Source organism: Cannabis sativa, chromosome 7 (genome assembly GCF_029168945.1).
Source record: "Cannabis sativa cultivar Pink pepper isolate KNU-18-1 chromosome 7, ASM2916894v1, whole genome shotgun sequence".
NCBI classification, from domain to species: domain Eukaryota; kingdom Viridiplantae; phylum Streptophyta; class Magnoliopsida; order Rosales; family Cannabaceae; genus Cannabis; species Cannabis sativa.
The window spans coordinates 52570047-52590850 of record NC_083607.1 but is presented as its reverse complement, the minus strand read 5'-3'; the positions used below and the strand labels follow the sequence as shown (position 1 = coordinate 52590850).

The window sequence follows — 20804 nt, the reverse complement described above, 5'->3', positions numbered from 1 at the left end:
GGGCTCCTGAAGACATTTTACTGCACCCTCGGCTCTCAAAGCCTTCTCAACCATATCTGCATACGTGGTTGCTTCAGTAGTGGTAATAACCAGATCATGCCGGATCTTTGCACTCAAACCCGCTAAATATTTTTCTTTCTTGCGAAGTCCGTGGGCACAATTCCGCCGCCAACTTAGCCAACCGATCAAATTTCGTTGTGTACTCGGATCGACATTCCCTCGGTCTGAACTAGATCGGTGAACTCTTTCCGCTTTTCCTTTGCGGACCGCTTCATTGTAATACTTGGAGTTAAATAACTCCCTAAATTCCTCCCGTGTCATCGGCGTGACGTCCCGAGTGAGGGTTATCAATTCCCACCACACGAGGGCATCTTCCCCGAAACCGGAAAGTGGCGCGAGTCACCGGTCATTTCCAACCACTCCCATAAAGTTGAGAATACGCTCAATCATCTAAAGCCATTGCTCAGCCTTCATCACATCGGGGCCTCCCGTAAACACTTTGGAGGTGCACATTTTCGAAATCTTTCGTACAACGGTTCCATACGGTTGCCAACAACAAAGTTGTTCTCGCCGGCACCGCCGGAACCGCAACGGCCCGAACTTCATGAGGAGGCACGGCGGGGAGGACCTGCTGCCTCAACCTCTGAATCTCTTCATCTTGCTGGCGGATTCTATCTTGCATCTCCGCAAATCTTTGCTCCCAATCAGGAGGAGCTTGAGGTGGATTTACAGGGCGACCACCCTGAGCTCTACCACGGCCACGGCCGCGACCACGAGGATTTTGAGGATTCCCCTGACCGCCTCCGGTCTCAACCATGCCACCCTGACTTCTTGTATTTCGCGGGGCGTCCATTTAATAGGACTTAGCCTGCGAATCCATAAGCCAGGCAGGTTAGACAGCGATCAAAATTAACACCGCTCTTAATAACTTAAAGGCAACACACTTTCTTTTCTTTTTAAAGCAATATATTTAATTTAAATCTAATATGCTTCCTAACATGCTTTCTCATTCACATTTATTTAAAATACTAAACAAGTACGGGCTTACTGAACCGTGAACCGAGCTTTCTCTGATGAAGATTGTACATGTCATAGTAAGCTTCGGTAGACAAACCTGGCGGCTCTGATACCAAAATTGTAACGCCCTAATGCTAAGGCACGCTACAGTGCTTTTTCAATTATTGTGCAATCTTTGCTAATCAAAGAAATTTCTCGAAAAACGTGTCAAATTAAAACTTTTGCTTTAAATATTAAACTTTGTAATATATTATAATATTTACAAATCTCGGGATCCCGATTTCAACTTTTGAAAATTTACTGTTAAAACTTTACATTCAAAATATACAAGTTCTGGGTCGCACAGCGACTTTCAAAATACAACACCCAGATGTCCCGAGACCGAACACTCCAGGTCGCGCCGCTTGACATGTACAATCTCACCCGAGCTCAGGTTCATTCCTGTTCAGCCTTTGCCTTTCCTTTACCCACACATGGAAGCAGAAACTATGAGTCAACAGACTCAGTAAGAAATGCATATAACATACCATATAATTTCCGACCTGTAAATAGGCGCCCATACACCTATTTACAGAGCTTAACAGATGAGTATGAACGTTCATTACCAGGGTACAACCACTATACCATATACACATCGTACCTCACTGTACAAGTGTTGGTAGGGTTTATCCCGATCACTGAGTAACACTGAGTGATGTACCACACACCTTAGCATTTTCTTATGCTTGTGTTGGTATCACTGTATTGTACTCACATTAACAACATTCACTGTACCAATACACTCTATAACTTATTCATACAAGTGTTGGTAGTGTTTAACATAATTCAAGCATGCATATATAAACACACATACACACATTCAGATAATCACATCATACGTTATACACAGTTCTTACCTGTTTTCCGAATTCAAGTGTGCTGGCCGACCTGAACGGAATTCACGTGCTAGATGGATGCCCTAATCACAATAATGGTAACACAGATGAGTGACTCGCTAAATCACTTTCCGGGACTTAAAACTCGAAACTAAAAGTTTCCCTATCGATAAACCTCATGGCAATACCCTAAATATCTCAAAATTGGCCAAAACTAGGGTTCTGGAAAATCCCCCAACAGGTAAACCGGTTCCCAACCGGCATCCCGGTTCTGGGTCACCAACCGGTCGACCGGTTGGTACAGACCACCCGTAACCGGAATTCCGGTTCTACTGCTGGGAACCAAAAATCAACCCCCTTGATTCAAATCAATCCCAAACTTTACCAAACTCTCCAGTATACCTATACAATGCATATACAATGATTTCCAGGCAGCAAATCACAGAACAAACCATCACAACTCAAATTGCCATTAATGAACAAAGCTTTGAACTTTAAACCTAAAATTGCATAACAACCATCTACACCCATTAAAACCAGCAGCTAGGGCTTAGAATCAACTCAACTAAACCCTAAAATTCGAACCCTAAACATTTTAAAACCTAACAGCCACTTACTCCCAAAATCACATGTTCAAACTAAGTAAAAAGCTCAAAAAAAAAAAGCAAGAGTTCTAGGGCTTACCTTAGATGAAACCACTTTGAATCCTAGCTTAAATTCAAAGGAATGGAAGGAAAAATTCTGGTTGATCCTTGCTTTGCCTCAGCCGAATAGAGAGAGAGAGAGCTCAAGAGGAAATGTTGTTTGTTTGTTTTTTTTTTTTCTTTTCTTTTCCTTGATTTTCCAAATTGGGAAAAGGATTGACTAATCCTTGGCTGAAAGTAAAGGCCACTTGTCACCTCCCTAGGCAGCCACTACACCAATCTTTTAAAAAGACTTAAATACCCTTAAAGACATAACTTAAGTATTTCCAAAGCTAGGGGTAAAATGGTCAATTTCCATAACCCCGCTCAATCCCGATAATTTATTTCCTCTAAAATATTCCCCACTATGAAATAGGGTTCTAAACTTACTCATGTGATTATCTAGCCATCCATCACATTTTCCGTTGTCGCCGAGCAAAAAATTACAAAATTAACATATTTCACATATAAGCTAAATAATACCCCTAGAGTTTAATAAAATCTCCGGAATTGAGAAATTATAACTCTAACATTTATTTCTAAATATTGGGGTCCACAAATAAATTAATTCACAAATAATAATAAAATAATAAAATAATAAAAATTAGTGCTAATTGCCTTTACTAATCCACATTACTAGAGCGGTCATTACAAGAATGATGCATGGTAATATCAAAGAAATTATTGGATGATAATAATATTTATCTAACAATGATAGCCTAAGTAAGAACTAAGAAGTATTGTAGCGTTTTATTTTTAAGAGTATGAATAATATTAAGACAATTAGATTCCACAATCAAGCTTTTATTCTCCTAATAAAAAAAAAAAACACATTAATATACATGTAAATGATTTTTAGTTTTACAATAATAAATTATTAATAAACTCACAATTTCATAAAATAATAAAGTAGTAATTTTAATTAATTTTTAAAAATAATTTATAATTTTTTTTCAAACTATTAGTTGTAACTATTATTTCTAATTTTGTAAAAAATAAATATAATTTTTTTAAGAAAATAATTGTTAGAAACTTGCCATAAAAGGTTATTAGATTATTACCTTATTAATTTTTTTTCGTTCCCATCAATGGGTATTACCCATTAAGAAGTATATTACAAAGAATATATACAATACAATTACAAATTGTATTCACATACAAAAATATACACACACTATATACACACAATATATACACACATTATATACACACATATTCAATAAAATATACAAATACATATATATACTATATATTGACGTTTAAATTTTTACCTAATAACCGCAATCCGACGAGCAATTCCGTAAAAAATTCGGGCACTATACACATACAACACAACAATATTACTAATAAAATGAAAAAACCCAAAAAATAATTTACAAAAACTAAAAATAAAACAATGTACATTATAAAAATGACTAGAAACTATATTTATACCTTAAAAGAGGTTGAGATTCAATGTTTTCTCAACAAAAAATGGTGGCCGGATTTTAAACCCAAAATTTTCTATTTGGGTTCGGATGACACTCAAAAAGGGTAAAAAACAAAAAATGTTTAGGTGTATGTGATTAAGTATCAAAAATAGAAGATTTTAAAAAAATGGGTTCAAATGGTTGAGAAATGGGGGAGAAAAGGGTGGTGGAGGCGGTGGTCGGCGAGGGTTTCGAGCTCTATACTGGTTCCTTCGCTGGGCTGCTGTTTGTTCGAGTGAGGAAGAAGGTGAGGAAATGAGACGCCAGGGTTTCTTTTATAACCCTATGTCGTCGGTTCTTATGTAAGAATCGAAAGCATAAGGTACACATGTCAAATAATTGTTGGATATTATTTTACCAGGATCTTAGATCTACTCACAAGTATGTTGTTTAACACCCTAAATATGAACTTTCTAAAACAATAAAATAAACACATATAAAGTTAAGAAAACCTTACATTGATGCAGCAGAATTAATGTCTCCTAGCACTCAGATCTCTAACCTTTGTATCCTTTCTGTCGCGGAGTATTATCAAGATCTGAGCCCGAATGTCCTTCTCTTTGTTTGTGGTCCTTCACAGTCTTCCAATCTATGATTGAGTTACTACTTGCTGTGTGTGGGCACTTACTCTATCACTAAGGTTCGAAATTTAGAAGAAGAAAAGAGAGAGAGAGAGAGGTTCGGCCAAGGAATAGAAAAGGGAAGGCTCAGTTTTCTGAAGAGAGAATTTTCTGTCAGAAAAATAATGAAAAACTTGTTATGAAAACTTATGATTTGACTCAGCCATCACTTTCTATTTATAGGCAACTACTAGGTTTAGGTTAGGAATTATTTGGCATTAAAATAATGAAAATATCAATTTGAAAAACTTAAATAAGTGGTCGGCCAAGGTGTATATAATGGGCCCACTTGTTTTTGCAGTTTTAACAAATTTTATTTCTATTTTCTCAAAAACGCCAATTTTCCAATTCTAACCATTTAAATGCCAAAACTAATTATTTAATAGCTAAAATAGATTATTAAATAATATTGTCATTTAATTTAATTATTAATTAGACATATAAAGTCCATTAATAAATAAATAAACCTAGAATCTCTTTTCTTTACAATTTCGCCCCTGCTTAGTGAAAATTCATAAATAGTCTAACTTTAGAATTATAATTGATTAATCACAAATCAATTATTGAGTCTTACAAGCAGTATGTTCTCAACTAGAATGGGGACCATGGATCTATATGCTGAGCTTCCAATAAGTGAACCGAATTTACTAAGTAAATTCCTACTTATTAATTCTTCGTTGAATCCACTCTTAGAATTTAGAATTGCACTCTCAGACTTATATAGAGCATATTATATGTTCCACGATATAGATATGCTATCTCATTTAACCATTGTTATAATCTTATTGTGATCAAAGATCCTCTATATAGATGATTTACATCGAGATGGGATAATTTTACCGTTCTCACCCCTCAATGTATTTTGCCCCTTAAAACACTTAGCTACCTGTAAATGGTATTTAATGATCTAAGAATTAGTCACTTAAACAAGAGCTCATCCATTTACTTTTATTTGCTAAGCTCGAAGGGAATCATCACTTGACTTCTATACACCAGTAGAAGTTATAGATTCCATATTTATGTTCAGCACTCCCACTCAATCATACTATCATGTTCCCAAAATATACGTATCACCCTGACCCAAAAGTAGGCTTAACTAATAAATCAAAGAACATGAATAGTACTCCTGAGTTGAGCCTAAGCATATCAGGATTTAGATTCTTTTAATCTTAAGATCAACTACTGATATTGACTTGGAAAGATATAACGGTAAGTTTATAATATCTTAACTAAGTTGCAATATCGGTCCAGTCCAATGTATACTCCATATATTCGAAACTAGTATACTTTACTAATGTCCTGGAAAGAACATAACACTTACTCCAAGTGTAAGTACACATCATCGCTGATTATCACATTAGTGTAAATCCAAAACACTGATGAAATAGGGACTTAGTCTTTTGATTCATATGATCACAATCACATTCCACTGTGTTGACGATACTGTAATTGTGAATAAACATATGATCTGGATTTAACTGATTTTGTGTGTAATATTAAACCATTAGCATGAAAAATTCATGCAAACATAAATCACTTCAAATTTCTTATATTGATAACTAATCAGATTGTAAAGGGTTTTATTTAGGGCACAAAACCCAACAATAATCGTGTACCCTATGCCGTCAGTTCTTATATAGGAACCGACGCCATAGGGCTTATCCTAAAAACCCAGTGTGCTTTATTTTCCAACCGCATCTAAATGGTATAATGCAATTTTATACCTACGGTTTTTATCAAAAATCCACCTCTAAATGTCAATTTCGAACAAAGCGGGTATTTTCACACCCTTTAGCTTCCCTTTTTATAAATGTGGGTGAAAAAACAGCCTCTAAACACCAACATTGTAGTAGTGTATTTAGCAAGTTACTAATTTTCATTCATATTCATGTATTTTTATTACTAACTAGTTACTCATAAATTATATAAGTAGTAGTGGCTAAATAAAGAAATTGGTAATTTTGTTGTATTTCTTTATGTTGTAGATTGTGAGGTCAATTTGTAAGTATCCGACATATTTGGTGCTGATCGGTTTCAAGGTAGCTCGTGGTATACATTTACTAACTTTTATTATAAATTAATTATGAATGCTTAGTAGAGTTTGAATATCTTAAATATTCATCCGTAGTGAAGTAGGTTCTGTGAATACATATACTGCAGTCAGATGGGTGGTAAACTTTTATATTGCTAAATGTTGTTGTGATTATTTTATATTGTTATGAATTGTGTTTTGTTGTTATTAATAGGTTTGAATTTTTTTGAAAATGTTCAATTATAGTCGTTATGCTGCCGAAATTTCAGTAGAATTAGGATAATATTTGATTTTTTTTTCTCTTAAACTCGGTTGTTAGGATTTTATCGGAAGTGACTTTATCGAAAGTCAAGTACATAATTTTTACTATAAGGTATGTTTTCTTTAACTTACTTTTATAAGAATATTTTTTTTAATATATATTTAGATAACTCTTAAATACTTAGAGTAATTTTAGAATGTTATTGATATAATACATAGGATAGATATAGTAAGCTAAAAAAAAAAAAATACAAAAAATGGTCTAATGAGATTTGAACTTGTGACCAAAAAGATAAATTGATAAGTCTTTACCAATATACCAAAACACAATCTTTATATAAATTAACTACTATGATTTTATTTAAATATTAAAAGAGATATAAAAGAAAATTAGTATTGCACATTTCATTGTAGTAGAATTAACAAACACATCACAAACATTGATTCTAATACTTAACATTAGAATTCTATTAGTTTATTTTAAGTAAAATAGCAAAATAAAACACAAAAAGTTGGGTGAAAGGGGTGCATAACATGATTTTAGTATGCAAAGTTTAGCCCTTTCTCTAATTTTTTCCATTTATTCTGGTCCTTAAATTATTGTTTCATTTTATTGTTCTTGAAAAATTTAAATATATAAAAATATGAAATTACATAAAAAAAAAATATTACACATTATTTATTATTTAATATACTAATTATTATACAAAACATAACTTAAAAAAATTATAAAAAATATACTAATATACTACAAAAATACAAACACATAATGTGAAATATAAAATATTAATGAAAAGATAGTTAATATATAAACACTTAGATTAAAAAAAGTGATATTATTAAAAACTTGACTAATATAAATCACTAAAAACAGACATCATAACGGCAATAGAAATGTGTTTCCGGGATCCCTGTTATAAAAGATTTACTCAAAAGAATATATACAATAACAATTCAAAATACAATAGATACAACCAGTCCAAAATAACTCCTGGCAACTCGACACACAGGCCGATGGGGTCAATATGTACATTGTTGGAGAAGACTGTCATCTCATGGCTGTTCTTACATTTCCTTGCCCTTACATGTACTATAGAGCACCCGTGAATCACATAGACTCAGCAAGAAAAATAATAAAGAAAGATACATTAAATAGTTAATTATACATTTCATTATCAAAAAATGATTATACCATAACATTCATGAACAATAGGTAATATAACTTGCCATATGCATAAAAATGGATAGACTCATATATTTGCATTGCCTAATCAGGCAAGCCCGTGTCATAATGCAATATCATATATAATACCATTGCACCACCTAATCAGGTGAGCTCGTGCCACGACCTGGTACCAATATAACGCATCGCCTAATCAGACGAGCCTGTACCTATGCCCGGTTCTCATATGTCATTAACGCCCATACCTACACCCAACACATCGCCAGGAGGAAATCTTACAACGGTTTCATTCTGTGCCATAACCTGATAATTTTCATACTACTATCGCCCGTATCTAATAAGGTACGTCGCTAGTTGGAAATCTAACAGCGATTTCGATCTATCCCATAACCAAGCAATTTTATATTATTGTCACCCGTATTTAATAAGGTATGCCACTTGTTGAAACCTAAGTGCGATTTCGATCTATGCCATAACTAGGCATTTTCACCTAATTAAACAGACAGAAACTTGATCCATTCATTCGATTCAAAGATTCGTAATCATGATTCACGGTCAAAAAGCAGGAAATATGTATTTGAGAAAGTTATTAAACAGTTTATTGAGTATGAAAGGTTGAATATAGGTTACTATAATATATATATACATATAACGAGAACAAAGAGAATAAACTATAGTAAGTCAATAATGGCAAGTGTTTCATCGTTAAGCTCCATTTTCCTTCTTCAGTGTTTAATTTTTATATGCGCTGCAACTCCAACTTCACCAGCTTCAACTCCAGAAAACTTTATCCAATGCGTGTCCAAAAATTCCGAACTTTCAGTACCAGTCACCACAACCCTTTTCACACCAAACAATTCTTCATTCAATTCAATACTCGACTCCACGGCAACAAATCTCAGGTTCTTGAGACCTTCTCTCCCAAAACCAGAGTTTATATTCACTCCAGTACATGATTCCCAAGTCCAAGCAGCCGTTATTTGTTTGAGAAAGCTGGGATTACAACTCAGACTTCGTAGCGGAGGACACGACTTCGAAGGAGTCTCCTACACATCTGAAAGTCAAGCCCCTTTCGTCATTATTGATCTAGTCAATCTTAGACGTATCGAGGTTAACATCGAAGATACCTCGGCGTGGGTTCAGGCCGGTGCCACAAATGGAGAACTTTATTATAGAATCTCTCAGAAAAGCAGAGTACATACTTTCCCAGCTGGAATTTGCACGAGTTTAGGCATCGGCGGCTACATAACAGGAGGTGGTTATGGCTCTCTGCTAAGAAAATATGGTCTGGCGGCTGATAACGTTGTTGATGCTCTAATCGTCGATGTTAATGGTAAAATTCTCGATAGAAAAGCCATGGGAGAAGACTTGTTTTGGGCAATAAGAGGTGGTGGTGGTGGAAGCTTTGGAATCATTCTTTGGTGGAAGATTAAACTTGTTTCCGTCCCGGAAAAAGTTACCGTTTTTCGAATCACTAAGACTTTGGAGCAAGGAGCGAAGAAGATCATCCATAAGTGGCAACATATTGCGGATAAGCTTGATGAAGATTTATTCCTTAGGGTCACTACGACAGTGGCTAACGGTACAAAGATTGGTCAAAGAACTATAGCAACTACTTATGAAGCTCTGTTCCTTGGAAATACTAATGGACTTTTACGAATTATGGATCATAGCTTTCCTGAGTTGGGTTTGATCAAGAAAGATTGTATGGAAATGAGTTGGATTGAGACTGCGGCGTTTCTTGAAGGAAGACAGAATGGAACACCAGTGGAGTACCTTCTTCAATCGAAATCTATATTCAATACCTTTTTCAAAGGAAAGTCTGACTTTATCAAGAAACCCATACCAGATGTTGGTCTGGAGGGGCTGTGGGAAAGGTTGTTGGAGAAAGATATTCAAGCGGCCATAATATGGACTCCATATGGTGGAAAGATGAGCATGATTCCGGAATCTGATTCCCCTTTCCCTCATAGGAAAGGAATCATTTTCATGAGTCTGTACTTTAACACTTGGAATATTGGAGAGCAACACCCTGAAAAACACATTAATTGGAATAGAAAGTTGTACGAGTATATGGCTCCTTATGTTTCCATGTCTCCACGTGAAGCTTATGTGAATTATAGGGATCTTGATATTGGGAGGAACAAGAAGATGAACAACCCTACAAGCTTTAAACAATCAAGAGTTTGGGGGGAAAAGTATTTCAAGGCTAACTTCGATAGATTGGTCAGTGTGAAAAGTAAAGTTGATCCGGATAACTTCTTCTGGCATGAACAGAGTGTTCCACCTCGAAAATGATTTACATAATACATATAAAGTCAAATAATGTGTCTTGTTTCTCTACAATAATATTTAGATGAATAAGGTTTTGTATGTGAGCCAGATTTAGGCTTAAGGGTTACCTTAGCGGGCTCTCGCCCTATATACCTCGTAGCCCGAAGACTAGTCGATTATATGTTATGCAATAATTTTATGTAAAACTATATGTTGCATTAACTTTTATGAACACACAAATATATAATATTTTTAAAAACTACAAATATATAATACCGGTATGATAATACGATATGATGACAATGCTGCGGTTGTTATTGATCAAGAAGGAAATCCAAAAGGAACTCGAATTTTTGGCACAATTGCCCGGGAATTAAGACAATTAAATTTCACTTACATAGTTTCATTAGCACCTGAAGTATTATAAGATGAGACCCTAAAGAAGGGGAAAAAAACGATAGCGCCAGATGAACTATGCTTAGAACAAAAAAAAGTAAACGTACATGGAATAATCCTAAAACGAAATAGTTTTTGTCCATCTATCCTTTTTTGTTAATCAACGTTTTTTATTTTTTATTTTTTTTTTGTACTCTTTATAATAATAACTTTTCTGTCTTGTTTTAATAGGTTCCTTTCCTGTTACTAGTTTCTTCCAATCACAAGATACGTTAGAAGGACTACAACGCACTGAAACGACGTAAGTGACCAGAGAAACTGAAAGCGTCCACAGCTCAACTCATATTGATTTTATCGGAAGTCAAAGAGATGAGCAACGAAGTTCAAACAAGAAAGTATAAATTAAAGTTTAACATAGTATTATATAAAAATATAATATATATATAATCCAATTTAATATAATACAATATGATCTAATACGGCATTCCAAACAAGCCATAAACGTAAATTTCTCATTACAATTTAATTATCATGGTAATGGTTAAATATGGGGAATTTTACAAAAATACTGTTTTTGGACCAAAACTTTACAATTATACTGGGACACGGCAAAAACAACATTTTTACTGCCCCAGCCCAATTTCATTACTTTTGTACTGCCCAAGCCCAACAACATTTCATTTATACTGTGAACAGTAAAACACACGGGAAACAACCTGCTTCGTGTGTGGGGAGTCGCCGGAGACGGAAATCACCAAGAAAAAACCATTAAATCCGGCGAAGAATTTTTTGTAAAGGAATCAGAATTGAAGAACAAGACGTACAGAAAACTGTCCCCTCAAAATAACAGAGGTAAACACAACAAAACCCAAAAAATAATTTAATTCTTAAGAAACCAAAAAAAAAATAAAAAATAAAAAAAAACAAGATTTAGATCTGAAGTTTTAAAAAAAAAACGAAAACACAAATGTGATATTCTTTAATTTATGATGCAAAAAGATAAATGAGGGTTGTTCTATTGTTAATTTGACGTTTGTAACACAAAATGATTTCGAAAAAAAATTTGATAAATTAGTACAATAATTCAAACACAAAATTAGGGTTGTTCTAATGTTGTTTTGCGGTTAGTAATACAAAAACATTCCTACATATATGTATCAGACAAATATAATAATAAAAACTAACAAAAAATATAATGGGTATTTCTGTTTGGTTGTTTTTGTGTTGTTTTATCGTTGTTGTTTTTTTTTTTTTTTTTGTTGTTTTGTTATTGTTTTATTGTTGTTGTACTATTGTTTTAACGTTAAATAAGACCCTGGAATGACAGGTAATGGAACGTCTACCAGTACTCATCAAGAGCAATGGACGATGGAATGAAGATCACAATTATGTGAACTATGTGGCTAGTGGAGAATTCATACCAACAAAATGCAAGTACGAAGAGCTACTGCAAATACTGCTTACTTCATTGGGTTGCGAAAACACCAGCACAACACTACAAATACAGTACCAAGCTAAAGAAGGAATACCACCGATCAAAATATGCAACGATCGAAGCCTCTACTTTTACTTGGAATTGAAAATGAAGGAAGCAGATTTCACTACATATCCACTATGTGTCAACCAGCAAAACAACAACACAACACCTGCTGCAACACCAAATTCGATATCCACAACAACACCGTATGAATATAATGTGGCAATGATCGAAAACAACACAACAACGCTTGAAAACAACATAACAACAACAGAATCATACACAACGGGACAGCAAATAGAAGAAGGGGAAAAGTCAGAAACAATAGAAGATGAGGAGGACAAATTCGACATAATTGACTTTGCAAATTTGGTTGCTGAAGAAATGGTAGAACAACTTGAAAACACCAGTAAAAAACTGGATCCAAAAATCGACATCAACAATGCAAAGTTAATAACAGACAAGCAACACCCCGAAGTGGAAAAAGGACAGGCATACAAAGACAAAGAAACTCTAAAAAATGTCCTCAGCTACTACGTAATCAAAAACAACTTTCAGTACAAAGTGTGGAAGTCCTGCTCTCAAGAGTACAGTCTGAAATGTGTTTACGAAAGCTGCAATTGGTCACTAAGAGCATCGAGAAATGGCCCAACAAACACATTCATAATCAGGAGGTTGGTTTTTAATAGTTTTTTAATGTTGTTTTTGTTGTCAGCCTTAACAAATGCCCTGTTTCCACAATTTGTACTGAAATACACATGTTTGGTATCTGCAACAGGTTTGTTTTAATAGTTTTTTAATGTTGTTTTTGTTGTTTTTTTGTTTCAATAGGTTCTCAAATATGCACACATGCCCCATAAATATTAGGCATGAAGACCAAAGGCAAGCAACATCGAAACTGATAGGGGAATGCATAAAACCGAAGTTCTTGAACATAAAGACCAAGGCAACAGCGATGGACATAAAAGGGGAGTTGAAATACAGATATGGCATCAAAATGAACTATATGAAAGCTTGGAGAAGTAAGGAACATGCAGTAAACGACTGGAGAGGTAATGCTAGTGACTCGTACAGCCTAATACCGAGTTTCTTACACATGGTGGAAAAAACAAACCCTGGATCATTTGTCGATCTGAAAACGGCAGAAGACAACAGCTTGCTCTTTGTTTTCATGGCGTTGGATGCATCCATAAAAGGGTGGGGAGCATGCAGACCGATAGTTGTTGTGGACGGAACGTTCCTCAAAGCAGCTTATGGGGGAACTTTGTTGTGCGCATGCACACAAGATGCGACGAGTCATATTTTTCCACTAGCGTTTTGTGTTGCAGATTCTGAGAATGACCAATCTTGGAAATGGTTCTTCAAAAAATTTAAAGAAGCGTATGGGGTACGGGAACACCAATGCCTAATTTCAGACAGAAATGAAAGCCTCATCAAATCAGCGAGAGAAATCTATCCAGAAATTACACACAGTTACTGCGGTTAACACATTTTGAGCAACCTTAAAACAAGCTTCAAACAACATGCTGCCAAATACAATCTGCCATTCTTTGGAGCAGTCCAAGCCTACACAGAAAAGCAATTCGAGTTCCACATGGCTGAATTGGATGGATTGGACAAACGCATAAGACCTTACCTAAAAAAAATCGGTTATGAAAAGTGGTCAAGAATTCATAGCCAAAACAAGAGGTATTCCACAATGACCTCAAACATATCGGAATCCTTTGACGTCGCAAATTTGGCAGCAAGGGAGCTACCAATTACAACGCTGCTAGAATGCTTGAGAGCATTGGTGCAACAATGGACCCATACTAATAGGACAAAAGCACACAACACCTTCACTAAGCTATCACCAACTGGAGAAGACATACTGTTGAAAAATTACACATACTCATTGAATCTGGAGGTAAAATATTATTTATGCATTTTTTTTTTTAAAAAAAAAAAACAAACAGTAAGTAAAAGGTGTTGTTGTAGTGTTGTTTTAATAGTTTTGTATTGTTGTTGTAGGAATTACAGCTATGTTTGTTTTTTTTTTTTTAATAAAATTTAAAACAGGTTAAAGCAACAACAGATTACTTGTTTGAGGTAACAAGAATGAAAGAATCGTGGGAAGTAGACCTAGAAAAAAGAACATGCACGTGCAACAGGTTCCAAATAGATGAAATGCCATGCGGGCACGCTGTGGCCGTGATGAGGGAGATGAACATGGACCCGTACACCTACTGTTCAGATTACTACACAAAAAAAAATTGGCTGGCAACTTATTCAGGGACAGTGTACCCAATAGGACACCAAAGTGAGTGGGAGGTACCGGAAGAAGTGAAGAATATTATAGTCTTGCCTCCACATGAAAGAGTAAAATCAGGAAGACCAAAAACATTAAGAAGGAAGGCTGGATGGGAAAAGGATCAACAGAACAAGTGCAGCAAATGTGGTGAACTGGGGCATAACAAAAGAACATGCAGCAGAAGACGTAGAAGGGAATAAAAACAACAACAGAACAACAGTGGAAAAACAAAAGAAAACTACACATCCGTTTTGAGAATGAGATATTGAAGAATTTAAATTTCTGAAATACAAAGGGAATACAGTTTTTATTTGAAAAACATTGATTACATTGGGAATTGTTGATACTTTAGATTGGATATTAAAAGATGTTGGATACTAAATTGAATATATATATATGAAGTTTGTTATTGAAACAGTTTGTGTTTTTAATACTGAAATGAATATTTGTATTCAAAAAAACAGAGAAACTATAAGAAAAAAAAAAACAAAAAAAGAAGGGATGTGAAATGAAAAAACTAACAACTTTAACATACCAACTTTTTTGTACATAAGAATAATAAGAAAAAACATACAAAAATAAAAGATTACATATTGTCCACACAAAACGTAAGGAAACATAACAGAACACCAATGTTTGTTTACGAAAAACAACATAAAAAACATAAAAACAACATTAAAAAACTATAAGAACAATGACAGTCTGATTGAAAAAACAAATCACTTCTTGGGAAGACTGGGAGGGGCCTCGGATTCACTTTCAATGTTCTCAGTTTGCTTCTTCATGCCATATTGATAAAATAACACAGCCAAACGATCGCGGTGAATTTCCACATCAAAATCAGAGGATGGGATGGGTTTGCCATCAATGAAATACTCAGCAAATGATGCTACAAAAACACCACAATCACTGGAAAAAAAAACAACAAGAAAACACAAAAACAGACACTATGAGAACACTGATAAAAAACAAAGTCACATAACAAAAAAATAAAAATACAAACAACCAGTGAAAAACATTGAACACTAAACATAAAACTTACGCTGTGACCTGCTCGGGTAAACCATCAACAGCAACAATAGGGAACGGTTCCATAGTGCTAAACTTAGCTTCGTTGCGAAGGCCTTTGAAGTCTAACATAGAGAAGTAATATGGTAAAATAACAGAGAAAGGCTTGCAAGCCTCTTTGGCAGCTGTCATTTACCTCCCAGAACGCAATGAATTGTACAGATATATCCGCCGCTCAGCTATGTTAAGACGACCACAAATCCAATGATCCTGTAATTTTACATTGATAGGCATAACAACATGATCAACCAAATGCCAAGGAGTGGCACATAATATCTTACCACCTTGAATGTACTGGGCCACATTGTGAGAAAGAGACAACACCGATATATCGTTGTTTTTCTCAACAAACTTCTCATACAAAGTTGTTATGCTAGAACAAAAGAGGCAATCAGTTGTGGTGACTTTGATTTTCGGCTCGGCTGAGTACATTATTTTCTTACGAAGATAATAGAAAATGATGTCAATGTGCTGAACAAAAAGAAAAAAAAAAGTAAGTAAAAAAACATTAAAACTTATAAAAAACTAACAGAACAACACTTAAAAACATTAAAAAAAATAAATAAAAAAAACAATATGTAAAATAATAATAATAATAAAATAAAAACTTACAGAATTAGTAAGGAAACAATTAGGGTAGGCAAGGTTGTGAAACCACGTCTTGTTGCTGATATCCTCAACACCAAAACGAAATGGCGGAAATATTGTGTCCTTACCCTTACAATAGACATTAGTTGTTGTGCTAAAAAAAACAAATAAAAAAATATCAAAACACAAATAAAAAAATAAAAAATAAATGGAAAACGATAAGAGATATATAACTGTGAACACCTACAAAAATACTTACTTAGATTTATGCTTTCTAAGACCTGTATCAACCCACTTGACAAACTCAGCTTCCAATTGCGGATCGACAGGTTCACCAATCTTGTTGTCCAACGGGCACAAACCACGCACATATTTAACGACCTTATACACAGAATCATCAGGAGAAACTGAGGATGAACCTGATTTAGATGCACCAGAAGCAAGCTCAATGAATGGGGATTTCAAAACAGCTCCTTTCTTCCGATCCCTCTTTTGAGGACGTAAAATAGGAGTCTCTTGAAAAACAACCATTTCAAGATCAGACTTCTCAGAAGTCTCAACAGAAGCAGGGACATGAGTTGAGGAACCAATCTAAAAAAGAAAAAGGAAAAAAAAGATTTTTTTTAAATTTCAAATAGTACAATCAAAACACCATAAAAACAACAATAGAATACCATATAAATACAAATTACAAAAAACAAAAACAGAAACACAAACCAAATTCTCCACAGCTTTAACAGCAGATGCAATTGTTGCATCAACATCAATGTTCTCCTCCCCACCTTGAGACTGTTCAGGCTGACAACAAAAAAAACAGTAAAAAATTATTAAAACAAACACAAAACACAGAAATCCACACAAAAAAGCACAAAAAAAATGATGCCCAAACAAGAAATACACCTGTTTGATCTCTGCAAGAGGTTCCACAGGGTCAGAATTCTTGGCATCATCCACCTTGCCGGTATCATCATCCCTCGAAACAACCTCGGGGACAACAACACCCTCATCGTTACGAACATCGCCCGTGTGAGCCTCATCCTGACCAGCACCAACACCATCTCCACCCAGATCATCATCATCATCATCAGTTTCATCGTCATGATGATCATCTCCTTTGTCATCGTCGAATTTATCATTCTCGTCTTCCTCCGAAGTGTAATCTTCATCATCCTCATTTTCTGAAGTACGAAGAGCATCTTCAGACTGAGATCCATTGTGAGTAAGACCACCTTGGGATGACTGAGAACAAAAAAAATTAAAAAATTAATTTACCGCATAAAACAACATAAAAACACTACTAAAAAAATAACAGAAAAAGTAATGACAATTAAAAAAAACACCTCAATAAGAATGTCCAGCTTCTTGTTCATCTCAGCAACAGATTTCATAAGTATCCCTTACTGGTTGACAACAACAGATAAACACTTTTTAAATTCCTCAAACTCAACTCGGGAGACATTCTCATGAGCAGATGATGAAGAAGCACCCATCAAGCCAGGTTGACCAGCAGGCTTGGAACCACCTTTAATTTTGAATTTTACAGCCTCGGGAGTAGTCTCACCAGAGAAAAAATCAGTCAACGGAAGTTGGAGTGATGTTTCTTAATTTTAACTGAAACAAGAAAAACCAACAAAAAACAATATGCACATGAAACTGAAATTATAAAATAACAACAACAATCAAAACATAAAGTATAAATAATGTACACAAAAACAACATTAAAACAACAGTGGAAATAGTGTAAAAAAACAATAGGATTACCTCTTTCAAAGACCGATCGAAAATGAGGGTGTTCATGACATCCATTTTCACCATACCCTCCTTGTCCTTGGGTAATTTAGGCCAATTCAAAATCCTTGGAATGCCAACATTTGAGTACAACGACAGTTTCCCAATAACATACGGGCAACACTCGAAAAACCAGAATTGAATAGCCAAAGGAAAACCCAATAACCTGTAATACCCACCATCCTCGTCACTACGAACTACCCTCTTATAACCAGAATCTATCTTACCCTTCAAAGAATGCATAGTAATATCAAAACAATGCTTGCCCCAACCAAATTCATTATATCGACCACTATCGACAACATCTATTTCTTCAGACGAAACAACTTTACCTGGGGGACCACCTAACAAATAACACTGCACAAAATACAATACAGCCAACTTGACTACAAGATCGTCGTTATCCTTAAGATTGTCAGCAATAAAAGCAGTCTGAATAGCACCCTTGGTAATTTTTTTGTACCCCTTAAAACAATGTTTGACCAATTCATTATCATCTTGCTTAAACTGATAAAAATCAGAATCAACATGACAATCTAACCCTGTGACCAACGCAGACTCTTCGATACTAAACCTAAGGTGTTTCCCTTGGACACAAACCCAAAACTCCAACCCATTAGGCTGCTGAACCTCCCTCAACAGCAAACAATGAAGCAATTGGTAATGAATTATGTACTCCGAAATCCGAAGAAAATAACCAAACACAGATTTTGAAAAAATTTCCAATTGGCTTTCAGTTAGAATTCTCTTAATGTCTCCAAGTACAGAGTAATACCCAGATGTTACTACTCTAGAATGATAGAATTGAGATCGGGTGTACTTGCATTCCCAATCCTAAAAAACAGAACCATAAAAACACTGATAAAACACCATAAAACACTACGAAAATAACAACAACAAAAACACAATAAAAAAAACATAGAACAGAATGCATAACATGACAAACCTCAACAATCCTATTAACAGGAATTTCTTCAGAAACACCTGATGATGGCAACACCTTTACAGGGGATTTACCCTTGCCCTAAAATAAAACAAAACAACAAATAAAAAATTAACAAAAACACATAAATAAATCAAACAAGATATATAAAACCATTACAAATACAGAGACAAAAACAAACAAATACCCAGATATATGAACTTCAAAAATCGAATTTAACAAAAAAAACAAAAAACCTCAAAAACAACAACAGATAAATAGTAAAATACCTTAACAGAAACAGGCGACTTAAGAAATTCAGAATCCAACTCAAAATCTGAGTCTGAATTTTCAACAACAGTTCGAGGTCTTTTTCCTCGAGTGTTCTTCGAAGGTCCAGCAATGGTTTTTCTTTTAACAGAAGGGGAAGTGGGGCTAGGAGGGTTCTCTTTCAGATTTTTTTTACCCATTTTTGATTTGGGTCTGGTTTTCTGCGATTGTTTTGTGGGTTTTGTAACTTTAGCCGGAGATGGTGATGAACGAGTAACGGCCATTATCAAGAACTATGAAGGTATTTATAGACAAAATAATAAAAATGGGAGGGAAAATGAGAGGGAAGTTTAAGAAAGTGGGATGGGATTTGAAATTTTTTAAAATGAAAAAACCACCCACTACTACAACCGTATAAGAAAACTGAAAATGGGGAAGAAGATGAACAGTTGAGAGGAGAGATATTTACAATTACAAAATTTATTTTCGAAAATAATAAAAAAAAAATAAAAGAAAAATACAAAAGTGCACTACCTTTTGATAAGAACACATAACCGTCAAATCAAACAATTAAAAATAATTTTTTTTAAAAAAAAAAAACGTGGCAAAACCCTATCGTGACAAGTGGCAATGACCAGCCCCTTACACGGCTAAAGTTGCAAGGCAGTAAACTGCCAAAAAAAAAAACAGTATAAATGTTGTTTCCACCGTGGCACAGTATAAATGAAATAAAATGGGAAAAATCAGTAGTGGGTGTAAATTTTCCTAAATATGACCACATCACAATATTGGCCCGAAATATTTTAATTCAATTATTCTTATAAAACTTAATTAAAATATATTTCAAAATGATAGATAACTTAAAATTTTAAATTATTGAAAATCTAAGTTTAAATATCATTTCTAATCTTTGAATAAAAAAATGCAAATATAAACTTATGTTACAATAATTAATTTAATTTTCTTTGACTAAATTTTGTTTAATTTTCAATGCTTTTTTTTAAGTAGATTTTTAGGTTATTTTCCTGCTAAATATTTTGCATAGAAAATGACAATTGGCTTTTGGCTAAACGGATTAAAATATAGGAATAACAATAAAAAGGGAAATATAACAAAATTAAATTAAAATATATAAAAAAAATTAGTAAAAAAATTATTAATTTTTTATCATCTTGAATGGTTATTTTATTTTTTATAAAATGAAATAGTTATTTCATTAAAATAATTAAAAAAAATCAAATGATATTTTAATACTATAAAATACAAATAATTAAAAAAAAATAAAAGTTATTTTATTTCGATTTTATTATCTTTAATTAAATACGGCCTAAGTACTAATAAACTAATAAGTATATTTCATACACTATATTATATAGTACAGTATTAAATTGAATTTCTTAATATTATTTTTATATATTTTAAGGTAATTTGTGGCCAAACTCCTTATATTTTTATGTTTGTTACGGTTTAACCTCCTTACTCGAAAAATTATAGCTATACTCTCTAAACTCGACAATCGTTTTGCTTTGTAGTCCTTTCGTGCATTTTGGTCTGTTAAGTGCAAAGTGGACTGGCACAGTGTACACAAATA

General features: G+C 34.1%; 4 protein-coding genes across 4 annotated transcripts; 2 read left to right on the top strand and 2 right to left on the bottom strand.

Moving 5' to 3' along the window:
- Window positions 1-8530: 8530 nt before the first annotated feature.
- Window positions 8531-10673, top strand: LOC115697024 (berberine bridge enzyme-like 26). Its single transcript, XM_030623921.2, has one exon. It carries the CDS (start codon window positions 8828-8830, stop codon window positions 10436-10438), a length of 1611 nt encoding a protein of 536 aa, XP_030479781.1. The 5' UTR covers window positions 8531-8827; the 3' UTR covers window positions 10439-10673.
- Window positions 10674-10694: 21 nt separating this feature from the next.
- Window positions 10695-14777, top strand: LOC133039751 (uncharacterized). The gene is made up of 5 exons (XM_061118689.1): window positions 10695-10832; window positions 12138-12961; window positions 13119-13643; window positions 13800-14193; window positions 14346-14777. Exons 1-5 carry the CDS (start codon window positions 10695-10697, stop codon window positions 14775-14777), a joined length of 2313 nt encoding a protein of 770 aa, XP_060974672.1.
- Window positions 14241-15777, bottom strand: LOC133039874 (uncharacterized). The gene is made up of 2 exons (XM_061118937.1): window positions 15620-15777; window positions 14241-15486 (listed from the first exon to the last, which is right to left on the bottom strand). Exons 1-2 carry the CDS (start codon window positions 15775-15777, stop codon window positions 15297-15299), a joined length of 348 nt encoding a protein of 115 aa, XP_060974920.1. The 3' UTR covers window positions 14241-15296.
- A 2028-nt stretch (window positions 15778-17805) lies between these two features.
- Window positions 17806-18354, bottom strand: LOC133039750 (uncharacterized). The gene is made up of 2 exons (XM_061118688.1): window positions 17995-18354; window positions 17806-17844 (listed from the first exon to the last, which is right to left on the bottom strand). Exons 1-2 carry the CDS (start codon window positions 18262-18264, stop codon window positions 17806-17808), a joined length of 309 nt encoding a protein of 102 aa, XP_060974671.1. The 5' UTR covers window positions 18265-18354.
- Window positions 18355-20804: the final 2450 nt, after the last annotated feature.